At 37.2% G+C, this 27,978-nt stretch overlaps 2 protein-coding genes and 1 long non-coding RNA gene across 4 annotated transcripts in view; 1 reads left to right on the top strand and 2 right to left on the bottom strand.

The window, feature by feature from the left end:
* RETREG1 (reticulophagy regulator 1) overlaps positions 1-22,508 on the bottom strand; it is a 41,862-nt gene extending 19,354 nt beyond the window's left edge. Inside the window, exons 1-3 of one of the 2 annotated variants that reach the window (XM_039346767.1) lie at positions 22,006-22,508; positions 15,817-15,923; positions 15,136-15,166 (exon numbers count right to left, since the gene is read on the bottom strand). In XM_039346767.1, the coding sequence (XP_039202701.1) occupies positions 15,136-15,166; positions 15,817-15,923; positions 22,006-22,214 (347 nt within the window). In that variant the 5' untranslated portion in view covers positions 22,215-22,508. The remainder of the gene's footprint in view (positions 1-15,135; positions 15,167-15,816; positions 15,924-22,005) is intronic. The other variant, XM_039346766.1, reaches the window with a different exon arrangement.
* Positions 1,421-11,998, top strand: LOC120309476. Its single transcript, XR_005557090.1, has 3 exons — positions 1,421-3,881; positions 10,035-10,158; positions 11,715-11,998. It is a non-coding gene; the product is annotated as an uncharacterized LOC120309476 (long non-coding RNA).
* A 3,949-nt stretch (positions 22,509-26,457) lies between the features above and the next one.
* MYO10 (myosin X) overlaps positions 26,458-27,978 on the bottom strand; it is a 155,985-nt gene continuing 154,464 nt past the window's right edge. Inside the window, exon 41 of the mRNA XM_039346765.1 lies at positions 26,458-27,459. Coding sequence (XP_039202699.1) covers positions 27,349-27,459 — 111 coding nt within the window. The 3' untranslated portion in view covers positions 26,458-27,348. The remainder of the gene's footprint in view (positions 27,460-27,978) is intronic.

Raw genomic sequence — 27,978 nt, 5'->3', positions numbered from 1 at the left:
AGTTTTATCTGTCGGAACCATGACAGTACCAGCTTTTTCAACTCAGGATTAGCTACTGTGTTAAACTGGGGTGATGCGTGAACTCTATTAATCCAGCTATGGATTCTTCTTGTTAGATTAAGATCAGTATCTCCTGCATTGCAGTACTGTATGCATACTGTATACTTTTAACACTTTTTTTTTTTTTTACATCTAATGGCATATTCACCCATTTCACTTCTTTGGATACTTTTCATTTTCTAAATTTTCAGACTTAAATTTTAATTTGCTTGAGCCCTGGGCATCTACAGAAACCCGAAGCCCAGATCACATCAGCTTGCCAAAGCATTGCTTCACCTATTTGTACTAAAATAAACAAAGATTAAGACTGTTTGTTTGTTTGTTTTAAAAAAGCACTATAGTTCTAGATTCAGCTCCTTGAAACATGATTTCAACATTTGACTTACTACACTTTCAAATATTCTGGATATTCTATAATACTGGACTGTTATGAAATTTTGTTTTCTGTACTGTATGCGTTTGTTAAGATTAAGAGACCATCAGGACTTTTGGTAGAAAAGAGTTCCAAGAAAGAAGATTAAAACATGAGTGAATCAACTTGAAGACTATGTGTGTGACTATACGTGTGTATTGTTAGGATACTAGTAGCAAGCACAATTTTACTCTCACCAGAAATCCACACTGCAAATGTCTCAGCTGACACATGTATTAGGTTGCTCTCTATAGGGCTTCAGAGAATTTCAGAACTGGATACAGAGTACAACTTAGAAATAATTTTGCCTGTCTTCCAACAGAGAAATAAATAAAGCGATTCTGTAGCATTAAGCAATAGAATGCTTCGTTGTCCTCACGTGGAAAGCTTGTCTTCTAAACATTTAGTAGAGATTTGAGCTGTTTTAAGAAAAACCAGGTTTATTTCTTGTTGCTATAGGCTGAAATCTATTTTGCTGATTGATGAGGATCAGCTTAATAATACAGGACAGCAGTCACTTATATTTTGAACGACAAGAAAATGAACAAGTATAATCAGTTCTACTGACGTGCTCTTTTTCTTCTGATAAAGAAGTGCCCATCCAAAAAGGTCAGTGGCACCCCGGAGTAAAAACGATCCCCATCTCTATTTCTGAATTAAAACTTGTGTCAGGAACTAGTATTACTATATAATCATACTTATTATTTATGCTGCTACAGAGCTTTGTTTCTTTATTTTCAGTTCATTCAGCTTCCCTATAAGAAACTCTTATAGGGGGTAGGCAACCTTGGCTCTTTTATGACTTGTGGACTTCAACTCCCAGAATTCCTGAGCCAGCTGGAAGTACACTAAGCCGGCTCAGGAATTCTGGGAGTTGAAGTCCACAAGTCATAAAAGAGCCAAGGTTGCCTACCCCTGCACTAGGAACTAAAAACAAATGCTCAGTACTATTAAATGGGAATAGACATACATTCTGTACACCAAGGAATAACATTGGTTTGTATGGTTTTAATATTATTATTTGTGAACTTTCCAGAGTCAGTTGGAATTGAATTGAATTAAATATACAGTATGATAAATTATGACTGCTTTCTTGGATTCAAATTCCAAAACAGCTTGGCAAAGTTTGCATGAAAAGCAAAGTTCATAGACAAATATTTGGATTAAAAAAAAATGATAGAAAGCCACTAATAGGAAAGTGGTGTTTCAGTAGCAGATCTTCACTCTCCCTTTCTGCTAGGCAAATGAAGGGACATAGATGATTTCACATAACTAGGTATTCACATGCCAAGAAAGGAGAAATAACCAATTTATTATATGTATTTATTCAACGGATCCATACATTTTGACTGTACCTTGTTTAGTTCATTAAACTGAACTAACTTTGCCTTTTTTATTTATTAGATAAACTTTCCCACACTGCATTTGTTTTCATGCATACAGAATGGGCAAAGTTCTGAGTAAAATGTCCACATGCAACTTTAAAAATAATACAGCTTGCTGTTGATAGGGGAATAAAGGACAGAGATAGGTCAACACAAAAGAATATCATAAGATTCTGTTAAATGTAACTGTTTCAGATATCCAATTTAAACAAATATGCCAAATGGATAGCTAATCAGATAAAATATAGAACTTATTTAACAATTTGGAAAAATCAATTATTTTTAAAACTACTTTTTATTGAAAGAAACAAATAAATAATACAAATGTTTCTATTTTATATTTTGCAAAATAAATTGTAATTTACGGGTCATGTGAACATGTTTTAATAGCACTATATTTTCTATTTAGAAAAATGTATTATTAGAATATATTATTATTGGAGATTTTATATTCTTTACATTCTATATCCAACCCGCAGCCTATGGGCCACATGCAGCTCTGGACAGTCAGTAAAATGGCCCTATAAGTTCGTAAATGTTTAATACTATTATGTGATTTAATATTTTAAAACTACATCATATATTTCATGCAACCCGACACAATTCCTTTTCATTCAATGAGGCCCAGGGCAAGCCAAAAGACTGGACAACAACCATGCTCTATGTATTATTAACTTCAATAATCTCTTTACAACAATTTGATTTAACAGAAAAATATATTTTGCCAGGGCAAAGGATTGTGTCATCTTTCTTTTCAACCTGTTTTTTTGGTTTCATCTCTCTTGAATTACACTAAGCTCCCAAACAAAACTGGTGCAATATTTTTTTCTTCCTGTTAATCAAGAATTAATGGAGGTAATTATGGAGTACTCTGTTTATATCAGAAGTTGACAATGCCTGCTTTAAAAATGCTGTATCAGATAAACAAGAAAATAAATCGTAATAATGATTTATTAATAGATGAATATTGCTAAATAGGTCCATGGAAACTGATTTCCTTGTCTGTAGTAATAATGACACATAATTTTATCTAATTTAGATAGAACTGTTATTACTCCTATGAGAAGATGACTATAACAGCCTCAGCTTGTACATAAAATTGGAAAAAGTTCCAGCTTTTAACAATTTATCTTGTTTTACAATTTCTAAATTCAGGGAATCTCCACTTTATTAAAATGACAACTAGTTGCCTAAGGATTAGAGAAATCTGGAATTTAGTACTGAACAGTAATGAGTAAAATCAACAATTACAAAATCAAAACAGATCCACAATTAGCTTTGCTGGTCATATTTATTGAAGATAGTTAGAAAATAAAACAAAGAGTTAGGAATTTATATAAGAATAATTTATTTAGCTAGCATGTTTATTTTTTAAAAAATGCTCCCCAAACAAAAACAAGCAAAAAAATGAAGAAGGTAGGGAAATAATTCATTTGTTATATCACTGAACTAGACAATTGAATTAGATTTTTACTCTCTTTAAAATAGTTTTTAGCAACCAAAAAATTCTATGGCAAATAATTGCCTGCTTGTTAGTTGGTAGGAAGTGATTTAGATTAGAAATGTTTATAACATCTTAAAATTGATGAAGTTCATATGAATATTTCTATGAAATCTTATGGTTTCTTTATTTAATTTTCTGGTTTTTTTTAAAAAAGAATGACCATCAGGGACATGGATGTGCAAAATCCTTGAAACATCTGCTTCATGCATGTCAAATGTGAAACAAAACCTAGCTGTTTCAACTGGCATCACTGCAAGTATTTCAACTGCTCAGAGCACTGTGATTGGGCTGTTTATGGGGTTGTGACTGGGTTCCTTTTTTCAATCTTTTTTTTCCCTTCCACCCCTATGAAGCAGATGGGACAATCATGTTTGTCACTACTATTGGTTTATGTGGAATGGGTGATGTGGAACTGGATTATTTAGAAGAAGAAGCAGTTAAATGCATAGTTTGGCAAAAAAGAAAAAGGAAAAAAAAAAGAAATAGTTTGCTAATATCTTCACTCCTGCAAGCCGGCTTGGTAAGTTATTACTTTATTTCTTTTAAAAAAATACTTATTAATACTAATATTAATACCACTTTACAATGCCTTGGTAAGGCCGCACTTGGAATACTGCATCCAGTTTTGGTCACCACGATATAAAAAAGATGCTGAAACTCTAGAAAGAGTACAGAGAAGAGCAACAAAGATGATTAGGGGACTGGAGGCTAAAACATATAAGGAACGGTTGCTGGAATTGGGTATGTCTAGTTTAACGAAGAGAAAGACGAGGAGGGACATGATAGCAGTGTTCCAATACTCAGGGGCTGCCACAAAGAAGAGGGAGTCAAGCTATTCTCCAAGGCACCTGAAGGCAGGACGAGAAGCAACGGATGGAAACTGATCAAGGAGAGAAGCAACTTAGAATTAAGGAGAAACTTCCTGACAGTTAGAACAATTAACCAATGGAACAACCTGCCTCCAGAAGCGGTGAATGCTCCAACACTGGAAGTTTTTAAGAAGAGACTGGACAGCCATTTGTCTGAAATGGTGTAGGGTTCCTGCCTGAGCAGGGGGTTGGACTCGATGACCTCCAAGGTCCCTTCCAACATTATTATTATTATTATTACTACTACTATTATTATTATTATTATTATTATTATTATTATTATTATGGATCATTGCACAGTCAGCCAGATGTTCAGACTGGATTTGGCATTTTGTCTACCTATCGAGTCCTTACCCAGGACCTGGGATAGGCAAATGTGGATGTTTGATGGTATTACAGATATCGTTGCAGGATGGAAGCAGTTCCTAGTAAGGCCGCCTTTTGCAATTGACTAATAGCGAATTTGTCAATGCCAGTGGTGTTCAAGTGGTGCTCCAGTTGTTTCGGGATTGCACCCAAGGAGCCTATCACTATTGGTACTATCCTTGCTTGCTTTTGCCACAGTCTTTCTATTTCTATTTGTAGGTCTTTGTATTTTGTTATATTATTATTATCGATCATCGCACAGTCTGCCAAATGTTCAGACTGGATTTGGCATTTTGTCTATTTGGCATTTTGTCTACCTATCGAGTCCTTACCCAGGACCTGGGATAGGCAGATGTGGATGTTTGATGGTATTACAGATATCGTCGCAGGATGGAAGCAGTTCCTAATAAGGCCGCCTTTTGCAATTGACTAATAGCGAATTTGTCAATGCCAATTGTGTTCAAGTGGTGCTCCAGTTGTTTTGGGATTGCACCCAAGGAGCCTATGACTATTGGTACTACCCTTGCTTGCTTTTGCCACAGTCTTTCTATTTCTATTTGTAGGTCTTTGTATTTTGTTATCTTCTCCAGTTCTTTCTCTTCTATTCTGCTGTCTCCAGGCACTGCCACGTCCACTATCCAGACTTTTTTGTCTTTCTTATCGACAATTGTTAAGTCTGGGGTGTTATGTTGCAGGTGCTTGTCTGTTTGAATTCTGAAGTCCCAGAGCAGTTTAATTTTATCATTTTCTATGACTTTCTCTATTTTATGATCCCACCAGTTTTTGCTTACAGGCAAATGATATTTTTTGCAGATCTTCCAATGCACCATTGTTGCTACTTTGTCATGCCGCTGTTTGTAATCAGTTTTTTTTAATTATTATTATTATTATTAAAACTGCCATGAGATAAATGGATTTTACTGCAATCTGGCAAGCAGACAATGAAATGCTACAATTTGGTGGTATGTGTCTATGTACTCTGTGGCTGTTCTTGTGACCTGTTGAGGTGGAGTTTCAGGATACACTTAAAAACACAAACTTTCTATATTAGTCAGAGCTGGTTTACTGAGCTTGGTGTCTATCTCTGCATGCTCATATCCAGCAGTGCCTCTTTTTCTTTTAGCTAGCAGCAGTCCAGAAAAACACAAACAAAAAGAAGCAAACACTTTTTTTGATCTTGCTAAATAAAAAGAATATTAGGATTTATCCGGATAGTCGTCTTAGACCAAAGAGAGACTTTTTAAAAAATAAAAATTAAAAAAGCTTCATAACGATGGGAAAAATGCAATTAGCTACAGCTGTTTAGTTTTATTACTAAATAAAACTGATAAATTACTTTATCAGATTGGGCCTTTTTATTTTCAGACTGGGAGATGTAGCCAATGAATGTTAAAAAACAATAGTTGTTTTGTGTCTTGTAATCTGGTGGCTGTGCCTCAAATGGCACCATCAATACTTTTGTTCCCTCTATTGTGTAGAACAGGGCTGTTACAACTGCTGGCCCATGGGCCGGATGCATCATGCCGAAACCGCACCCACCCCATTGCCGGCAATGGAAAAAAAGTTGTGATACATTGCGACACATCATGTGACGTTGCCAGTTTGACACCCCTAGTGTAGAGGGTTTTGATATTTGTTTAAATTTTCATCTGGGTATTTTTTTTTCCAGCAAACAAGACAGGGTTGTGTTAATATCATTTCCTGTGGAGAATCATGTTAATATATTTAACAATGTTTTAAAAAGAATCATTTAGATCAATTTTTGTTATTTGGGAAGTAAGTATTCATTACGGATTACCATCCCACCTTCTCTAGTGATCTAGAGCAGGGTTGCCAACCTGTGGGCCGCGGCCTGCTGGCCAGCAGGTCGCGGGACAGGCTGGCCATGCCCACTTGCGCTAGCGCCATTTTTGCTAGTGCTTCAAAAATGGGGTGCCGCACAGCAAAAATGGGGTGATGCTAGTGAGTGTCACATGGGCACTAGCACCACCCAGTTTGTGTCGTGCATGCTCGCGGCCTCATTTATGTGTGTGCACATGTGCAAAATGCTTCCTCTTCCCTTTCTCTCCAGTCAGCCAACCAAGAAAGGTTGGAGACCTCTGATCTAGAGGTAAAAAAATCAGGGACCAAAAGTTTACAGTGATATTAGATATTATAATACTGACAATAATAGTCTGTATTATTTTAGCTTTGTTTTATGTTTGGTCCTCCTTTTTTATTCTTAAACAGTTCATTACTTATTTCATTCTATAGTGGCTTTTGATGGAAGTGAAATGTGAAATTGGTCATGTAATCAGCCAGAAGGTAAAATGAATTTGGCATTTTTATTCACCTATTAAATCCATTTAATTAGACCTGCTCTGTGAAACACTTTTAAAAAATTGAGATTTATGCTGGTGATTCCCAAGTGCTATGTCAACAGCAGTATGAATGAATAGTATCATATGTGTTGTTTAAAGAAAAAATAGCTAAACCTATGAAATAATAACAAGATATATATAATAGAGGAACATGATATGAATAGTCATGTAATCAACTCGATTGCAAAAAGGATAATATATATAAGTACAGGTAAATTATGCGATAAATGCCCCTGTTTACAAAAAAAGCCCCAAAATTACAAATATTGCTGCAACATGGCAGTTGTTCACCCTTACGAATGACTGCAGTGGCACTGCAACATTCACCCTGGCTATTCCCTCCCTTCCCCTCTCGGGTTTCCTTTCTTGGCTGCTCCAGGCCTTCAGTGCGTTAACAGAGAATAGAGGCCTAAAGTAACACAAGATCATGCAAGATCAATTGCATGACGTCAGTGATGTGAGATCTCACACTACTGATCTCGCATGATCTCACGGTAGTTTAGGCCGCTGTTCTCTGCAACAGAGAATGGAATGGAAACCAGGGGAGGCTTCTGTGGGTCTCCGGAGGCCTGATCCAGGTGTCAGAGGCCTTTTCTGAGCCACTGCTGTCTGGAAAGGAGGCCGGGGATGTTTCCTTGGACCACCAGAGACATGATCCGGCTGTCAGAGGCCTTTTCTGGGCTGCTGGCACCCGGAAAGGAGGCCGGGGATGCTTCTGCGGGCCACCGGAGGCCTGATCTGGGTGTCAGAGGCCTTTTCCGGATTGCTGCCGCCAGAAAGGAGGCCAGGGGACACTTTTGCAGGCCTCCAGAGGCCTGTTCTGGCCTCGGAGGCCTTCTTCTGTACAGTGAGTGCAATACCAGTTGTAATAAACTCATTCTTATTTGTAGTAAACAAAGCCATGGTTATACTGACTGCCATATGTTCTATGAAGAATTACCTTTGGCAGTAATTATGTTAAGCTGCTAACCAGATCCTATAATTATAACATTGTAACATCTGAACAAAACCCAAAGGTCTTAACACTTAACCTTAGCAAAAAGACAACAAACTATCACCAAGATTTGTGACAGTGGTCTTAATTTTAAAATCCTGAACAGCTTAGAATCTGATTATATAAGGGACTACATCTTTTGTTTTTTTATTCCGTAATTACCTTCATGTGCATGAGAGGCCCTTTTGAAAACAGCTTGTTAAGAACACAAAAAGATTTCTCTTCCATCACTCTAAAATTATAGTGAAACATATCTAACTCTCCATTTTTCTGCTTTCAGAAGAGAATCAATGTCCATTTTTTAAAATTTAGCCTTTTAAAGTTGTTATTGGCTTTAATATTGTTCTTATGTACATTACTTTGCTGTTGCATAATTGTGTTTTTGTATTTCTGTACATTATCCTAAAAATAAAAAAGCTCGATAATAATATTTTGGGTTTTCATTGTCTTAAATCATTTGAGAAAAGAAAGGAACACCCATACACAATTATGCTTATGCTTTCCTGATTCTTACCTTTAAAAACCTGCATAAAATTCTGCACCTTAAAAACAGACAAAAATCTAAGACTTTGTATGTCATTTACCTATGAGAATGAAAGAATATTATGAAACTGTGCTTTTAGTGCTGAATGCTAGAGCAGTTATAAATTATATCAAACACTGACTGAGAGAATGATATATGTCTGCAAGCAAGTTTTGACTACATTATTAGGTTTTTATTTTATTACAAAAATTTGTGTGCCATCTACCTTATGACTCTATAGGCAGCTTGTAATACACACATTCATTAAGATGTTTAATGTCACTGATCATAAGGTTTTTTTCCTTTGCAATAACTACATTTTATGGACAAGCTAGAAAATTGATTTCTGCAGAAATCTGAATCCAAGCCTAAACCACATATTGTTAAGAACTAACGTGTCAGTTGTCTGTATTGTTGTACACTTAAAAAAAATGTTACCCTTTTGGTAGTGTCTATAATATTTCTTACATTACATATGAGAAAAGAAAGGAATAGGAAGAGAAATTATTTTTTCTTGCTTTAACACTTTCCCCACTGGATTATGTGGAACAATTAAAGAAAATTCTTTTTTTCATTTCACAAAACTTCCCTGAAAGTGTTCCCAAAGTTAATTGTATAATAATGAAACAAATTATTCTCCTTCCCTTCAAAAACATTGCATGTAAGCACTAAAAACTGATTTAATATGATATAAATACTTAAAAGAAAATGAGCTATATTTGGGAACATAAATATGTAACTGTTGTAATATGCCAGAATACAAGTTTGGCTGGCATATAGCATATTATAAAATGAAATGACTGATCATACTCAGCAGTAATTATAAAAGTGAAACATTATTTTCTACACAACAGAATGTGTCTCATGTAAATTCTATCATGCCCAATAGGTCCGTCAGAAATATGGCCAATGACTTAAAACATGGACAGAGTTGCTATATGATTAAGGGCATCAAAGGGCATACAGAATGTGCCAGAAATATTTCACTATTTAAACATTCACTGATTTTTGGTACATAAACTATGTCTGTTTACTTGAGAAACCCAGTTCACAGAAAATATGTTGCAACAGTTTATTTTCATGCATAATAGAAGACTGCTTGAAAATAAACAGGCTTTAAGCAAAAAATTGTGAAAGAAAATAAACATGTTTTTTTGCTGAAGCATTCACATGCTGTGATAAACTTGTGCCAGGACATTCCTGCCAAAGTTAGCAACTAATCAAATGTTCTGATGGAAAACACACCCTCTAGTATCATTATAACCCGGATGCTGTGCCTTCTGTAAAGAGAGTGTTTTGTAACACTTGCTCATGTTTTATAAATAATTGTGTTTAGCAAGCCAAGCTACAAGCAAAAGGCAGGGAGCTAATGCTTTATTCTCTAGCAATGACTATGCTGACAAAACCCTTCCGACCTCCACAGTCTTCAATTTTGCACACTTTTCTTACTTATACTATTGCTGGATAACAATTTGAAATATTAATAACATTAATTTTTTTTGCCTGTATGCAAAATGAATAAAGCCAACTCCTATGTTTTTGTTTTCTACCTTCAAATCAGGGTTGACACCCAGTGACTTCATGCCTAGTCCCTGCAGGATTCAGAAGTGGTTTGCCATTGCCTTCTTTCTACAGCTAAGAGAGAGTGACTGGTTCAAGGTCAATCAGCTAGCTTTATGCCTAAGGTAGGACCAGAACTCCTTGTCTCCCAGTTTCTTGCCCGGTGACTTAACCCACTACATCAAACTGTCTTTCAAAACTCATAATGTATCTTTTTCTTTTCCCATTGTTTAAAACTATTTATTCTCATAGCATATAAATAGAAGTGAAGAAAGAATTACAATTACAAGTTGTAATAAAAAATCAAAGTTTGAAAGGTATGAAGAAGTGAGAGAACTAATACTTAAACTGTGATCCTCTTACAGTCTTAGGCATCAGTGAAATTATTTATAATCCAGTTTTACGGAAAATCAAATAGAAGAAGAGTAAGTTAAAACAAGAATTGTAGATTAAACTAAATGTATTTTTAGGAGTGTTATGTCTGTTTGTCTATCATCTAGCTATCTGCTTCTCAAGAAAATCTATGCCAAAGAAAGAATATGCCAAATATGGAATTCCATAAAAGCCTATATATATATATTGTTCCCTACATCATACAGTGTACATTATATTTGATACATTTTACTGCCCTCTTCAGGATATTCACATCAATTACCAAGAATATAATAATTACAGCTCTTAATAAACCTTTGCTGATTAGGACTGAATGATAAAGCTTTACAATTTGATTATTGACAAGGAATGAGATATGGAAAGAAGAGAGGTTTTTTTACTGATATACTAGAGAAGATGAAAATATTTATACTTGTCTGGAAGGAGGGGGGAGTCATCATATATATATATATATATATATATATATATATATATATATATATGTAGGTCTTTGGTTGTTCGGGTTTTCTCCCACGTAAAATTGGAAGTGTCTTGGCGACGTTTCAACAAAGTCCCATTCGTCATCTTCAGGCTGGTGTTTTCCGCTTCGTGCTTCGGGCAGCAATTGCTGCCCGAAGCACGAAGCTGAAAATACCAGCTTGAAGATGACGAATGGGACTTCGTCGAAACGTCGCCAAGACACTTCCAATTTTATGCGGGAGAAAACCCGAACAACCAAAGACCTACATACAAACACCCGCGAAAACCTCAGAAAACAAATATATATTTATATATATTATATATATATATAATTGTTTTTCTTTTGTATCTTTTTGCTCTTTTATTTTTCCATGTTCTTTGTATTATTCTTTCATGTTTGTATTTGTAAACTTTAATAAACTGATTTTAAATAAGCAAATAAATCCAATATATGTTTTATATAAGAAAAGTGCATCCATGCACACATATAGACATTTTAAAACTACAACATTAGAGCAGCTGTGCCCAGAAATTGAAAAACAAATTGAAATGAAGCTGAACATGAACTGTCTTCACCAATAGGTTAAATAAAGAAGATAAAACCAGATGACAGCTTCTGAAAGCCCGAACCTTCATTCAATCCCCATACACATACATACAAAGTATTTTTAAATACTTTTTTTTTTTTTTTAAGTTTAGACAGCCTTCAGATGTATGCGAGTTCTTTACTTCCTGGAGCTTCTGCCTATCCCATAAGAATTATTAAGGAAGGCACTCCTTAAGTCCTTCTCTTGAATGACTGCCATTTTTCAATGTTTTCTTTCCGCAGGGTCCTATCTTTGCAATAGTGCTCTGGGTCAATATTGGCCCTGCTGCAGTGGGAAGTAAGAATGAACTTGAGGAACAGCAGGAAGAGTCACAATCAAGGCAACAGTGTTAAAAAAAAATTAAGTCCAAGTCAGAAATGTAATTTGAGAAGTAAAATTTGAAAGTCTGAGACCTGATCCTCTGTAGTTCTCTGGAAGATAAAGGGAGGGAGGGGGCAGGCGCATTCAGATCTTCAAGAGTCTATTACTGTAACTTTATAATAAAAGTAGTTCAGGTGGTCCTCGACTTACAACAGTTCATTTAGTGACCATTCAAAGTTACAATGGCACTGAAAAAAGTTACTTATGACCACTTTTCACACTTACGGCCTTTGCAGCATCCCCATGACCATGTGATCAAAATTCAGATGCTTGGCAAATGATTCATATTTATGACCGTTGCTGTGTCCCCGGGGTATGTGATCCCCTTTTGTGACCTTCTGACAAGCAAAGTCCATGGGGAAGCCAGACGCACTTAACAACCATGTTGCTAACTTATCGACTGCAGTGATTCGCTTAATAACTGTGGCAAGAACGGTCATAAAATGGGGCAAAGCTCACTTAACAAATATCTCATTTAACAACAGAAATTTTGGGTTCAATTGTGGATGTAAGTCGAGGACTATCTGTATTAGCGTTCATAATCCTGGTTTCCCAATGTGGTCTACCTTGAAAGGTTGATATCTACTGGTAACCAGGAAAGATGCCAATACCTGGTTCTTTTGGAAAGTCTCTGGGGATTCATGGAATGGTGCAGGGGTAGGCAACCTTGCCTCTTTTATGACTCGTGGACTTCAATTCCCAGAATTCCTAAGCCATTATGGTGAGTCTCCTCTCTGAGGCAGGTTATTATTGCTGTTAGTATTATTGCATGTTTCAATGTTTAGAAAACCAACTATTGCTGGGTTGGGTGGTTGGTTTCCTATTCTCTCTATTTGCTTTAGGATTATAGTAAGATACTCAAAACAATTTTGGAACTGAGCAGTGTATAAATTACAGATACGGTAACTAAATAAGGTTATATAAACAGAGTGTAGGACCCAAAATTGCTATTTTCACATTGCTATCTATTTTGCAGCAGCTACATCATTCTATTCATCAAAAGCCAGTTTGTTACAACAGTTACAGGTGCTAATTTAGGCAACCAGAGAACATCTTTTCATCAAATATCCTTACAGCTATGAATCATTCTAGACAACGTTGGCTGTGCAATTTCTCTTGGCCTAACATATTCTATGTGATTCTATTACAGCTACTCCCTTTTATTCTATTGGCTTTTGAAAGCCAATAGAATAGATTCTCTTGAATAGAGTCTAATTCTATTGGCTTTCAAAAGCCAATAGGAATTGTCCAGGCTGTCTCTGTCCTGCTGAGCCCACCAAAAGCCCCAGTCTGCAAACGGTACTGCAAGTTGTCTGCAGTGAAGGCGAGCTGTCTGGAAGCTTCCACCCCTCCCTGCTGAGCAACTATTAAAAATATAAGTAAAGGAGGGCCAGGGGTGGGAGGTCAGCAGGCGCAGGGAGGGTTGCTGGCGCACGTGGGGCCCGGCTGGTGCCTTATCTCCCTTGGGCTGGGCCAGCTGGTGGCCCAGCCAGTGGTTGCCCTGCGCCGTTGCTGCCCCTTGCCAGCTACGCCTCGGCTGGAGCAGGGGGCACCACACATGCGCGGCGCTCCCAGGCAGGGAAAGTCGACTTACGACCGGTTGGGGTCGCGGCATTAAAAAGGTTGAGAACCACTGTTCTAGCACGAGTGATAAAAACTCTGAATACCAGTAAGAAAGAAGAGCAGACCAAAATTTAGCAATTCAGTAATCTTGCTTATCTTGCTAATGAGAGGTAAAAGTAAAGGGTCATATAGAGGCAGTAGTTTTTGTTCTCCATCTAGCTGTGTCTATTATTCTAGGATTTGTGCTGACATCACACCTCAGATGGAATATAAATTCTTAAATGCATTACAGCATAGACCAAACAGTCACTTATTAAAAGAATTTGGCAAAAGAAAATTCACCAAGTATCTTACCTAGACTAACTTTCACTGAAGCAGATGCCCCTTAGCATTTTAGCTAGAACTTCTTAAAAGAAGGAAATCTGAAACTGTAAACTAACACCCTTCTGAATCATAGGAGAATATAATAATAGTATTAAATTTATATGCTTCCTGAGTCCTAGCGTCTCTGGATGGTTTACAAACTACTAAAACATTTAAAAACAAGGAAAATTGGCAGAAATGATTAAACTGGATGGAGCAAAGAAGAAAAGGTTTCAATCACCCTTGCCAAAGGCCTGGGTGAAGAGCTGGTTCTTCAGGGCCTTTTGAAACACCAGAAGGGCAAGGGTGTTTGGATTTCAGGGTAACCTCATCCTAGAGGTACTGTTCCACAGAAGGTGCGTTTCTTGGATTCCAACAGATGACAATGTTTAACTGAAGGAATCCAGAGCACACTAACCCTCCCAGATTAGATCAGCTGGGAAGATCATATGAGAGACAGGAAGTTCTTCAAGTAACCAGGTCCTATGCCAGTGGTGGCGAACCTATGGCATGCGTGCCAGAGGCAGCACGCAGAGCTCTCTCTGTGGGCACGTGCGCTGTCGCCCCAGCCCTGCCTCTCCCCACGGCCCCATCAGCAGCCCCCGCGTAGTAGAGTCGCCCCAGGGTGCAGCCTGCACGGAGCAGCTCAGCCCAGGACATGGCAGCTGGGCAGCAGAGACAAGACTCCGCCCTCACGCCCATCATGCACAGATGATGCTGTGGGGCGCGGGCGGAGCTGCCATGGTGCTGCAGGGCCACCTGGGCAATTTACTGCAGCGGGCTGTGCAGGCAGTAGGTGGCCCTGCGGGCTGGGGTTGCAAGGGACGGAGTGGTTTTTGGGCACTTGGTGTCTAAAAGGTTCACCATCACTGTCCTATGCCATGTAGGCTTTATAGATAGCAAGCAGCATCTTGAAAGCAAACTGACAACCAGTGCAGCTCAGTTCATCTCAGAAAGCAGAGATGTTACATCACCATATTAAGGCATACTGCTTGTGCTGCCATATTTGGACCCATTGAAGTTTCTGGTAGTCTTCCAAGGCAGCTCCATGTAGAGCACATTGCAGTAGTCAATCCATGACCAGGCCATAGATGATATTGGGTATTTCACACTGTATCTTTGGCTCAGATGGACCAAGAGTAAGATTTAACGGAAGCATACTCAGAGAAATTTGAACAAAGTTTACATGGCATTTTGACAAATCAATTAATTTAAAATATTTTAACATTTCTAGAAAAGTTTATAAAAATTAGAAACCCAAATCCGTTCTTCATCTGAAAATCATGAGGAAATTCCGATACTTAAAAGTCCCTGGCAAAATAAAGATATGGATAGGTATAAGTCAGCAGCACTTACTAGTCAGTGAGACGTCGCCATAACTGCCCACCTGAAATCAAAATAGGATAAGTAATCAAAGCAAAAGGTATTTCCTCTGTGGCCTAAAATATATATCTTATGAGCCATCATTGCTTTAACAACCTCTCTTCTCTCTCACACACATAAGTGACCCATATTCAGAATCATAATTAAGCTACATCAATACAACACAGGAATTGGCTCTTGTAGCTAAAGAAATCACATAACACAGTTCAAGCTTTCAAACATGCTTATGTGAATATGATCTTTATAATTTAGGAGCTGACATCAGAATATATTCTGGGATAAATTAGTTGATATGAGTCATTTCTCTTAGTGAGCTGATAAGTTGTCTAATCACAATATTAAGCAACTTATTTATTAGTTTATTTAACATGTATGCCGCCCATCTTGCCAAAGACGACTCTAGGCAGCTTAAAGACATTGGATAAAATGCAATGTAAAAGATTAAAACAATAAGGAAGGATCTTAAATTTCAAAATTCAATTAAAATAAAACTAAGAATGGAGAGGGAGGGAATTCTTTTACTGATATGGCACCCAACATAGATTACCCAAGCCTTTAAATTCTGAATTAGGTGGATAAAGTAATACAGATTGGCTTCCAGACTTTACTGATATAACATTACATGCTAAATTAGGTAGGAAAGCAAAACCTTACCTTTTAGTCTAGACAGCACTAATTCCTTCATCATCTGCATAAAGACTATTCCAAGTATTATGAGCGAAACCAGGTGGTAAAATTTCCAAGGAGTTAGTGCTAGGAACCTAAAAGAATTATATCAGAATCATTTCACTGAGCAAACTTAGAGAGTCTTGCTTCCTTAAAAGTTACATGAAATCACCAGGAATCAAAATCAATTTAAAACAAACCTAATTTTATAATGAATTTAACGTGACTGCCAAGTTTAATTAAGAAAAAAAGGTTCTGTACTGTGTTAAGCAAATGTTGTGTGAAATGTAATATAACTTTAAGAAAAATTATAATATAAAATTGTTTCCCCCCCCCCCCAAAGGAGCATTTTTACATGCCAAAAGCAATGAATTATTTATACGTCCACTCTTGTGATTTTGGAAGAAATATTACTGAATTTGTAGGGAAGGAATGAAAACTAAATGTTATTTTTTAAAAAATGTGCTCTAGATTTAAGTCTTCAGAAACCACATCTTTTTAAAAAGCCAGTCAGAAAATTTATACATCACATTGTGTCATCATGAAGTTTGGTTTAGCTTTGATGTGATGTACAAGCACATCAATTGTGGCTTATAAACAAAGTTAATGGCATTGTATTATATGAATCAGACTACATCACCTTGTTTAAGATATTTGTTAAATAATGTTGGCTTAATGTGATGGATGAATTTATCTCTTTAATGTGGGTTTTGTTTTTGTAATTACATAGAACATGTTTATTAAAGATGTAATCATGAATTCTTGCAAATAATGTGCAACTTTTTAAAAAGAAAATGCATATTATCATTTTTCTAGTGGCATTTTCTTAAAAGAAAAAGCAGAATCTGCAGAGCAAAGAAGCTGCTGCAAGAGAAGACGTGTTACATTTCCTTGGGCGTCAGTTCCCTTTCCAAATGCATTACTCAAGTCATTTCTTACTAGATTCAACAGTTATTTTTATGGAAAAAAGAGAGATTATAGCACTCTTCTGACTTGCTGATTTATTTGGGTCTCAGAAAAGGCTTTCATATCTGATCCTAACTCAACTATGGCAAACTGCAAATACTGATGTTTCGTTTGCATTTTTCTTTAATTCATATATCAATGAAATGATAGGAGTATTTGGAGGAGATTGAAGTTGTTACTTCATCAGAGAAAATGCCATAGAAACTAGTTCAAGTATTTTTTTTTGTATCTTTTTTGTCTCAAGTAGTAAGTATATTAAGCTGTGGTAGCTTAAGATACTACATTTAGAACATTAGCTAAAGATTTACCCATAACTTTAATTCAGTAAACATTTCAAAATGGTATTTCTTTAAAGAAAGCAATATACCATACTTTCTGGCGTATAAGACGACTTTCACAAGTGGTAAAATTGGCGCCGAAGTTGGGGGTCGTCTTATATGCTGAGTCGTCTTATACGCCGGAAATTACGGTAGTTTCCGGTGTATAAGACGACTTTCTAGGCATGCGACTTGGCGCCAAAGACGGGGGTCGTCTTATACGCCGGGTCGCCTTATACGCTGGAATATATGGTATGTTAATTGGGGGGAAGGGGTTCAGGTTCCTGTTTTGAATTGTAATTTGTCCCAAATGTTTGACATTTCTATAAGAAATTATCATAGTTGCAGTTTTGCACATTGTAAGACTTATTCAACCAATATAGTTTAAGCAGTCTAACTATGCACAAGATCTTCAGAATCCAAGCAACACGGTTCCCTTTCCTAAGTATATAAAGTCAGCCCCACACAATCAGACAAAAAAAGCCCAACCAATCCAGCATCTTCTTTCCCAAATTTGACAGCAAGATGCCTTTGGGACAATGTGCTATTCTGCTGCTCCTCTCCTGCACTTGTTACTAAGAGGCACACTGCCTCTGAAGCCGAGTTATCAGAAATTGAGAGCTGTATCTTTTAAAGGCTATTAAAATATTCCCTTTTGATGCCAGGCCACTCCAAAGTAAATTAAGGATGTTTTTGGCTGTCTCAACTGCCAGTCACTTTAACTGGATAACCCTGGATTCGCACACTAATTGAGAAAGCATTTCCTTTTTCCCTCCAGTTCATACAAAGATGAATAGAGATGGTGCAAGTAGTCCATATTTAAAGACATCCTTGTTTGGCAACTCTTTATAATTACGATGAAAAAGGCAACAATCCTCACATTTACAACTTTCACAAGTTTGAGAGACCCATAACATGCTTCTCCTGATGGATCTGATGACATGGATAGATGTAGTTAGAGAGAGGCAGTCTCTTAAATATCTTGGTTGCATGCCATGTATGTAATCTAGAGAAGTACACAAGCAATTGACATGGTGGGAGGACTCAGTAGCCTCAGTAGCCTGCTGTGTAACTTAGATAAAAGTGGAAGTTCTTGACAGGGTTATCTTTGCTAGCAAAGACATGTTTATATGGATGAAATTAAAAATAATGAGAGGTGACAGTAGAAAGAACTCTGCAATTATAAAGAAAGCCAATTTCACCGTAAAAGAAGTCTAAATTCCAGCCAGGACGAGAAGCCAGGAAATTAACTTGGTTTAGTGCAGGGGTAGGCAACCTTGGCACTTTTATGACTTGTGGACTTCAACTCCCAGAATTCCTAAGCCAGCATGTCACAAAAGTCACAAAAGAGCCACTGGTTTAATGTAAAGGCACCAGACACTCTCTTTCAGCCCAACTCACCTCTGAGATGTTGAGGGAAAAACAGGACGATGCAAGAGCAGTGGTTTTTTTTGTAAAAAAAAAAAAAAAAAAAAAAAGGTGCTGGAACTCACGTGTTATACAACCTGCCTTGCCTACCCTACAAGGTTCCATCCAAAAAAGGTGCCGAAACTCCATTCTGGGCGTTCTATAATAAAAAAAAAAAGCCCTGTGCAAGAGTATTAGATATGTTTGATGCCTTGAGTTATTTATAAAAATAATAAAGATGGGATAAAAAAAAATCTAAAAAACAAGGGCAAATTATTTTTTTTAGTACTGCCAAGAAAAATGCAAGTTGTGGCTAAAATGTTTAAACAAGTCTGAACCCCAAAGCAAAATGTAGGATGAAGATTCCTAAACCATTACACTAACTTCTCACATGACTAAACATATTCTTACGAAGAACGATAGGTTCATAAATGAAGAAAGAAGTGCGGTATGCAGAAAAAAATTAAGAGACAAAAGAGCGGAAAACGAGATGGAAAAGAGAGATAGCAAGAAACTATAAATGGCCTACTGTTGTTCTATTAACTAGAGCAAGATTTTTGATTGTGTAAATCATAACAGGATATGGCACATGCTAAGGCTAATGGGTGTGTCACAACATATCATTATTCTAGAAATATATTTATCAAGACAATTTATGTCTATGTCTTTTTCTTTTTTGCAGTTTTTGGTCTTGCCTTGTATTTTAACGTTTTGAATAAAAAATAAAAAACATATTGAAAAAAAGAATTGTAAGAAAAAGACTTTAAATTATGAGACTAAAATTGGAAAGTAAAAATCTGTTAAACATTAAGACAGAGTTGTCAGTCAACCTGCTTAGCAAACATGCAGCAATAGTAAAGAAATGAAGGTGCTACGTAGTTTTGTTTTCTTTGGCACAATCAGAAGATAAAAATGGATAATGTGAAGGAGAATTCAGTCCCTGGGGAAAGCAATGACAAACTTAGGTAAGTCATGAACAATAATATTTTCCCTTTGCCTTGGCATAAGTAGAAGAGGACTCTTGTTGTACGTGTTATGTTTTAATTGGCTGGATACCATCTTGTTTACATATACTGTATGTTTTGCAATTTTTTTGATGCTGTGAACCGCCCAGACTTGTTTTAAAGTCAAAACAATGCCTAGATCTAATAAAACAAATAAATATGTATAAATATGTATAAATATGTATAAGAAATATCAAAACAGTGTTTCTGATGCTAATGTGGAAGCTGGTCTTGAATGAAAAAATAGTACAATGCCTCTGAATTCAGATGGCGTGGTGGCTCAGCAGTTAAGATGCTGGGCTTGTTGCTGGAAAGCCTGCAGTCCAGGTTTGAGACTCAAGCGCCACACAACGGGCTGAGTTCCCGTTCTTACCCCAGCTCCTGCCAACCTAGCAGTCTGAAAGCATGCAAATGCGAGTAGATAAATAGGTACCATTTGGGTGGGAAGTTTACAGTGCTTTGTGATGTCATGCTGGCCACATGAATGCAGTAATGTCTTTGGACAATGAGCACCACTTCCTATAATCAGCAACGACTAGCAGAGTAAAATCCGCAGGGACTCCTTTACCTTACCTCTGAATTACAAATTTGGAAGTGACTACTAAAAGTAACATGGAGTACAAGAAAAACCGTTCAATATTTGAGATAATTATTGGCAAGCAAACTCATATTTTGGACTCAAATATTACATCACCAGAATTCTGTAATATCACCAGAATGAAAAGATAATGGATAAGATGAAGGAACAGTATCAAACAGTTTAAATAGCTATCTGTTGAATTGCAGCTCTGAAATATAATTGATAGCAGTTTGAGATGCAGATCACTTGTCTATATAGACACCAGGAGTTAAGTCTTACTTGATGATCTCAACTAACTTAAAGTAACTGTATTTACATGACCTGTTGTTGTTGATTCAATCTAATTTTCTGGGTTTGAATAACACAACACTCCAAGCGATGTCAACCCCATAAGGTGATTTTGCACAATAAGATGTGCTAAAATATGCCAGCTAATTTGAGCTTCCAAACAGATTATATTTATACTACCAATTTCAAATTCTATTTTCTTGAAGATTTGCTGTGGAAAAAGTGTGGATTCAAAGAAAACCTTCACTATACTGCTATATGGTTCTTTCCACATCTCTTATTTTGTACTGTCACTGTTGCTTTTTTCTGTGCACCTGCTTGCTAGTGGAGCAGGAAAATGAAGCTTAAAGGATGTTATTTGTGCTGCTACACAGTTCCCCCTCCCAGCTCTGCTCTGCATTTATTTTGTTATTACTTTCCTCTGCTTATTTCTGGCTTCTGCTACAGGTATGGATGGTTTTGCTTACACACACACACACACACACACACACACACACACACACACACACACACACACACACACACACACACACACACACACGGCTTTGCCTGCAGTCAGCTGTTCTGCCACCAACCTGCTAATTAAAACCAACCAAGGATCACATGCAGAATCTGTAACTATTTTCTATATTTCACATTTCCTTGTCAGTTTTAGCTCCTCCTTTCCTTTAAGCATTCTCTAGATGCTTTGATGTTCCTAGCATCATCTAGTTGCAGCTGATTCACCTTCCCCTTCCACATTGCATTCCTTGTCAATTACTATTTATTCTTCTAGCTATTTTCCCATCTAGTCTCTCTCTCTCTCCTGCTCCCTCCCCCACCATTAACTTATTCCGATGGGCTTCCATTCTTTCCGATTGGCGTGTCCCTAGGGAAATCTTTTGCAACACCACCATCTTTGAAGAAGAGAAAGAAAATAGAAGGATCAAGCACCGAGGAGGTGAGAAGAAAAACAACGGATCGGAAGCCCTTAATTGCTAAGCAGAAATAGCAAGGTACATGGAGGCACACATATCTGTTTATTTAAACAGAATTCAAACCTACCCAAAATAAATAAGTTCTCTGCCACAAGAGCCGTTTTTCCTACAGATGAAGAAACCAGTTGTGGTTCCTCCACACAGAGGGAGGGGAAAAATATTCCTTCCTACTGTGCCTTAATTAAATTATGAAATTCACTACTATACGATGAAGTGAAGGCTCCTGGCTTGGGTGGCTTATAAGGATTAAGCAAACAGACACGCCAACTAGCTAGAGTTAAGCATTGGCCGCATATTGAAACCTCCCCCCCCCCCCGAGAACAGGTCTACTACTTTCATGCTCTTTTTAAAAGCATCCAGACGGCCGCTGTTGGCAACAATCCCCCTAGACTGGACGACGTTATCAGCCCTCCTAACACTCACTCTGTGCATGCTCAGGAGCACCCTTTTCATTAGCGCGCCCTTAATACGTTTTCTATCAGAACCAAGGAACAGATGGCAGAGCGGAGCCACTAAAGGGCGAGAAGCGGGCCGAAGGAGGAGGTTGAGGAGGAGGATGGGGGGGGGGAAGCAAATCTCTATTTGAGTCTAATTAAAAGAACCATCCGGGGACCGAGATGCTCGGCTGCGTCGCTCACCAGAACAGCAGGTTGGCGCAGAGGAAGCTGGCCAGAGTGCAGAACGGCCTCTTCCAAGTCAGCGCCTCCATCACGGGCCAATATTCCGTAGCCGGCTGGAACTCAACGCTTTGCTCTTCTTGTTTCGCCGCCGCCGCCGCCGCCTCTTCTAACCGGGGCCCCTCCTGAGGGCTCGGTGGCAACATCACCTGCTCCTCACCGCCATCCATGTCGCTTACAGCACCCGACGCCAGACAGAGGCGCCAAGCCAGCGGAGGCTTGGGAACATCCGGGTACACTCAAGCCTCGTATTCCGCCCCTTTGCAGGCAGGAGCCAATAGAAGCCTCCGAAGAGCCTAGCAAGTCCTGGTGATTGGCTACTTTGGGGCGAGGGTCTCCAAGCACGCAAGAGAGTGCCGAAGACGAAAAGCTAAAGGGGGAGGAGGAAAAATAGGCTTCAGGGTGGGTAACGAGCGTGAGGGTGAAGGTGAGATTTGTCTGAGTGGCGTGCAAATAACGCGCGTGTATCTGTCGTACAGAGTGGGGCGTGTTGAGAAAGGGGAGGACCAAGGCAGGGGGAAACTTGGGGGAGGATGTAATCGATTGCATGAACTCGTTGCAAAGTCACCGTCGAAGCGTACGCTCCAGGCATTAGAAACGCAAAGGAGCGAGCGAGTGGAAACAGCAAATTTATTGCTTTGCCAGAAAAACGAAAAGTCTTCTTCCAGAAAAAGTGTGATAACGCCAATACTGGATTTTTTTTTTTCTGATTTAACAATCGGTTCTTCTTTCCCATTTGTTTTCTTGTCCAGGTCTGTTTGCAAAATCTCTCCGCACATGTATACATATTTTTAAAAGTGCATACCGCACGCACTAGTATCATTTTTTTTAATACTTACCCTCGTTTTCTCAAAATATTTACCTAACATTTTTCAACAATCTTGCCTACAAAGGGTTTGTCTTAGCCCCCATAGTTAATGTATCATTTAAAAAGTTATTGGCAAAAGATTTTTCCCCTACTAGAATTGGGGAGAGCTGCCACCTGGATTGTACTACATCTATTTCACTCAGTGTTGTGTTTATTTTCATTCATCGGGGAATATCGGAGATGGGTTAGTGTTAGTGTTGTCAAATGTGTGATAAACCCTCTGATAGGTAAAACTACAAATAAGTCTTTATCAGGTAAAAACATCTATTCACTTCCAGTATTTTAATTTTGTCATAGAAGAATTTTAGTGTCATGCTCTTCCTTCTTCAATAAACAATACTATCCCATGCTTAGTGTTTCTGAGTAATCCCTAGTGATTTCTAATATGATCTATCAGGATATGATCTAATATGATCTTACAGCGAAACACTGTTTTTGCTGTAAGATATCAAATGGCTGCAACAAATTGTGATGACTACCAATCAAACAATGAGATCAGTTCCAACCCAGTGGAGCTCATTTGAAAGCCCTTTTTATTTCTTAACAGAATGGCAGCTTTTCCCATTGAGTAATTAACCTGAAGTATCCCCTAGTTCTGAAAGTGTTTTATTTGCTCAAAAAGAAATAAAATCTATAAAGACTTGTCTGCAGAGTACCAAAGATAGATTTGAAACTTTTTCAAAACCTATAAATGTTATTAAAAATGATAAACAATGTTAATTGTATGATAGGTTACTGCTTTAAATAGTAAGGCTGAAAGAAAATTGGATTTTCGGAATAAGCCGCCTGGAGTCACTGAGAGTGAATTGAGAGGTCATATATGTTTTCTTAAATAAATAAATAAAATAACACAAGTCCAACATTTTGGGTCAATTTAAAGTTGCATCTAGGAACAAAAGTCTTCTTACCAAAATTTTTCTTATATTCAGCAATCAAAATTTTCAAAGATATTCTGTAGAGTGTGCCATATTTACTTTGTGAAGAATATGCTATCCATTTTGTATATTTATAGATTGTATTTTAATCTCTCCTATGAACCATCATATCTACAAAATCTGTGATAACTCCATCTCTATTGTAAAATTTCCCTTTTCCACTTATGAAAGGAGAGATACGACTTTTCTAAGAATGGAAAGTTTTTGAAATGCTGAGAATGAAAAAAACCTGTTATTTGTGTCTTTTCGGCTTTCTGGGTCCTTAATGCAAATTTAAGATTACTTCCCTACCTTTGGATCCAATCTACAGTACATGATTTTACATTGAAGATTGTAACCTAATACAGATATAGCTTTAATGGGAAATACTCATCTTCCTCTATCCCCTTTTTTCTATTTTGAAAATCCACATTGTTCTGTAATGTTATGTTATCCTTAAACAATGTAATTAATGTTGATAGTTTTTTCCAAAGACTCATACATATCCTGTTAACATACCTACTCAGGTAGGCATGGGAAGTCTGCAAGGAGAACTTGAGCACAATAGTATTCTGCTGATGTTCCCAGTAATTGGTTTATGCTTCTGGTATTGGAAGTAGTACATCATCAAAAATATCATATCTATTTTAGTACTATGAGTGCCAAATATATTCTTAATAACTTTGGTATCTCATCTTAAATAACCATCTTATCTTTCTCAGTTGCTGTCTAAATTGTTCACTTTGGTAAGAAGATGATAGGACTTGGGCACCATTCATATAAAATTAAGTCACTTCTAGCAAGCATGAAAAATTTTAAATTTTCTGTTTCAGTACTACCTATTAAAATAGCAGTTAAATTATCAGAATGATATTTCAGGGAGTGCCAGAGAATGCTGACCGCTCACTCCGAATAAAGCATCCTACCATTATGATGATTTTAAGATGGTCTTTTTCTCAACTCTACAGAAAATTTTGGAATCTGAAGCCCAGATTATAAACAGCTTAATATGCATAATTACAATTATGGGAGAATAATGTCAGTTACTAAATGCTATTAAATGACTGGGATATAGAAATTTTTTTGAACATCTCATTTAAATCATTTGGTGATTTCTGGACTAGATATTGCAATTATTAGTGGGTCTATTCTTGGGATATTTCTTGTACTACTTTTCCAGAAACAAATTTCTTAACACAAGGGGGGGGGGGAAACCACTGCTATAACTAGTAATTAATTTAGCTCTTGCCTCATATGGATCCAGTGAAAAGGAGACAGCTGTGTGTTGTAAGCACCCCCAAATCTCTCAGTTAATTCATGTAAATGTTAAAGTTATGTAGGATAAACTAGAACGCTGCAAAAATGCCACAACATTGAATAAAACACCTTTCAATCAAAGAAAAATTGCCTAGGACTATTTTCTGAATATGGGATTCCAAGTACATTCCAACTGTTCTCCCTATAACTTAGCAGCCTGCCTTGATGAGTATCATGATTCAGAATATTGAATATTACCTGAGAGGGTCCAGATAGATCAATAGAATGATATTGATCTTCCATAAAGGGCTACATCTTGATTGAATTGGGTCTAGAAAAGAAATTTAATTCAATAGTGCCTAAATCTGATCAGCCATCACAACTCAAGCATCTTATCCAGGAAAACTGGCTACTTGTTAATCAATCAAGAATTCTAGATCTATTTATGTTACTTTCAACATTTCTAGACTTAACCTCTTAATCAGGTGAAGTGGATTGTGCCCTTGTTCTGTTCCTGAAAGCGTCTCTCCAAAAGCTCTGATGCCTTGAAAAATAGTCTGCCTTATAAGATTTCTAGAGAGATACAATTTCCTTCAACAGGGTAGGATGGTAAGATACAAGGTATTCCCTCCAAACTGTTAATCCTGGAAAAACAGAGTGGGATAAAATATTTATTCCTGGGGTTGCACCCCGGCTTCAAAGAAATAAGTCCTAGTATTTTTCCCCAAAGCCCTAAAGGTGGACCTAGATCGTAATGTTCAGATGGCTGAGGCTACCTTTCCCTCTTTCTTTCCTGCTTACAAGGGGAGACATGAGAGAGACAATCTTTCTATTGTGATAATGTTTATGAAGCATTTCATATAAAGACTTGAGAGGGCATGTGCTATAGTCCTTTCAGCAGTTATTTCAAATCTGAAATAAATGTGTTTTAGCATGTACATTCATATTTGCTGAGATTTGTACTGTGATTTATATATTGTATATTTTGTTACAGTTGGCTATATTGAGTTATCAGGTACAGGAGAGAGAAATAGTTATGTATGGCTTGTATCATTTCATTGCAATACTGTTATTGTCTTGAGGATTTGCCTTATTTGAATTTCTGTAACATGTTTTGGTAACTGTAAATCACTTCAGGTATACTGTACTGTAGAACAACAGGATATGGAACTGAAGCTTTAAAAAAACTGCCAATATTTATATTGCAAGCCACTATGACTGGAAAGAGGTCAAGAATTTTGTATTAATTTAATCAAATGTAGAATATGTGTCTTAGCTTCCTCAGGCTGACATCAAATCAGGTTTCTTTTACAGAAGGTTTCCCAATTAATACAACTGTAAATTTAGCAGACAAAAATTCCACAAAATCAATGCTTTTAAAATAAATGTTTACTATTTTTAAAAACAGCTTCATAGAATGAAGACAAATGATTGAATATTGTGCTGATAATGACATTTCCATATTAAAGGTAGTCTATAAATACAATTTCTTTCAACTACATGAGTTAAATACAGCAGTACAGAAACATAGATGCGTTACATATATGTAACAAAGGGTGAAAAATATCTCTGAAAGAAAGTAAAAAATTACTATGAAAAATTTGCCATATTTGTAAATAAAACTTGCCTAATAAAGACTCTCTACCATTGAGACTATTATAGCTCTGAATTATTAAAATATACAGAAAGACTGTTTACACCATTGCACATTATTATTCCCTTTTAATTTTAAAAGAGTGCGAAACATGGAATAAAGTTAGCAGAATTGACCTGAATTGTATCCATGCACACATACAAAAGGATGCGGGAGAGGGGGAAAATACAACATTGCCCAATAAAGTCCATAAAGAAAGCTGCCTGCAGCATTCCAACACAGAATCTTCTTTCTCATGAATGAACCAGCCAGTTAGTGCAAAAATGACTGTATTACATTCTCTTTGCTATCCTAAGTGGTTTATTCAGGTACACAACCCCTCTGCTAATATAGCAGAAGTCAATGCAGGTGGGCTTACACGTTTTAAGGCACTTCTTACTGCTCAGAAGACAGTGTATTATGTTAAGGCATGGAGTATGTTATTCTGGAGGTAAAAAAAATGTTTTCGTGGATGTTCATAAGCACACGTTGAGTATGGGAATATGCAAGCGCTTTTATAATTATAAGCTTGCTAAAATTCTCCTGGAAGAGGTGTCAAACCATTTTTGGAGAAAACGTGGTTGGTAGAGATGTTCCAACAGTGAAGGCCAAAGAGGACAGATTGTCCAACTTCACCTGGAGCTGCTTTGGCTTCCACGACTACTCTCTGATCGAGATGTGCTGTAACGCTTTTTCACAATCATGCTGATATAGGCTTTCATTAGTTTGGCAATATCAATGACCTACAATCACATCAAGCAAAATCAGTTAGTGCACTGTCTTTGTCGTTGTGCAAATACAAAATTATACACCTGCAATCTCACATAGGCCAGGAAAACTTGAGGCACATTTTTGTTAAGTTGGTCCTTAATTATATGATTTAATAAAAGCAATTTGGGCTAAAGTGAAACTTTATTCATATTTTTTCAAACAAGAAACGGGTAGCTTTTTATTTAAACAGATACATTGAGGGAAATATCTTTTGCAGGGGTCCCCAGCATCCGGGCCACAGACCAATACCATTACGTGGCCTGTTAGGAACTGGGCCACATAGCTTGAGGTGATCGGTGGGCGAGGAAGCAAAACCAAAACCATCCTTCTCCCAGTCCATGGAAAAATTGTCTTCCACAAAACTAGTGGAACTGGTGCCCAAAATGTTGGGGACTGATCTATTGGATTATAAGATGTCAAGAAATTGCCATTGCAGTTAAAATGATGATGAAAGGAGGAACAATGTGCTTAAGCCAGTATGTATATATTTT

The sequence above is a fragment of the Crotalus tigris genome, unplaced genomic scaffold (assembly GCF_016545835.1).
Source record: "Crotalus tigris isolate CLP2741 ecotype Arizona unplaced genomic scaffold, ASM1654583v1 scf7180000018018.2415403412:4055106, whole genome shotgun sequence".
Classification (NCBI taxonomy): domain Eukaryota; kingdom Metazoa; phylum Chordata; class Lepidosauria; order Squamata; family Viperidae; genus Crotalus; species Crotalus tigris.
Note: the sequence above shows the minus strand (reverse complement) of the source record. Positions and strands in the feature narration are given on the sequence as shown.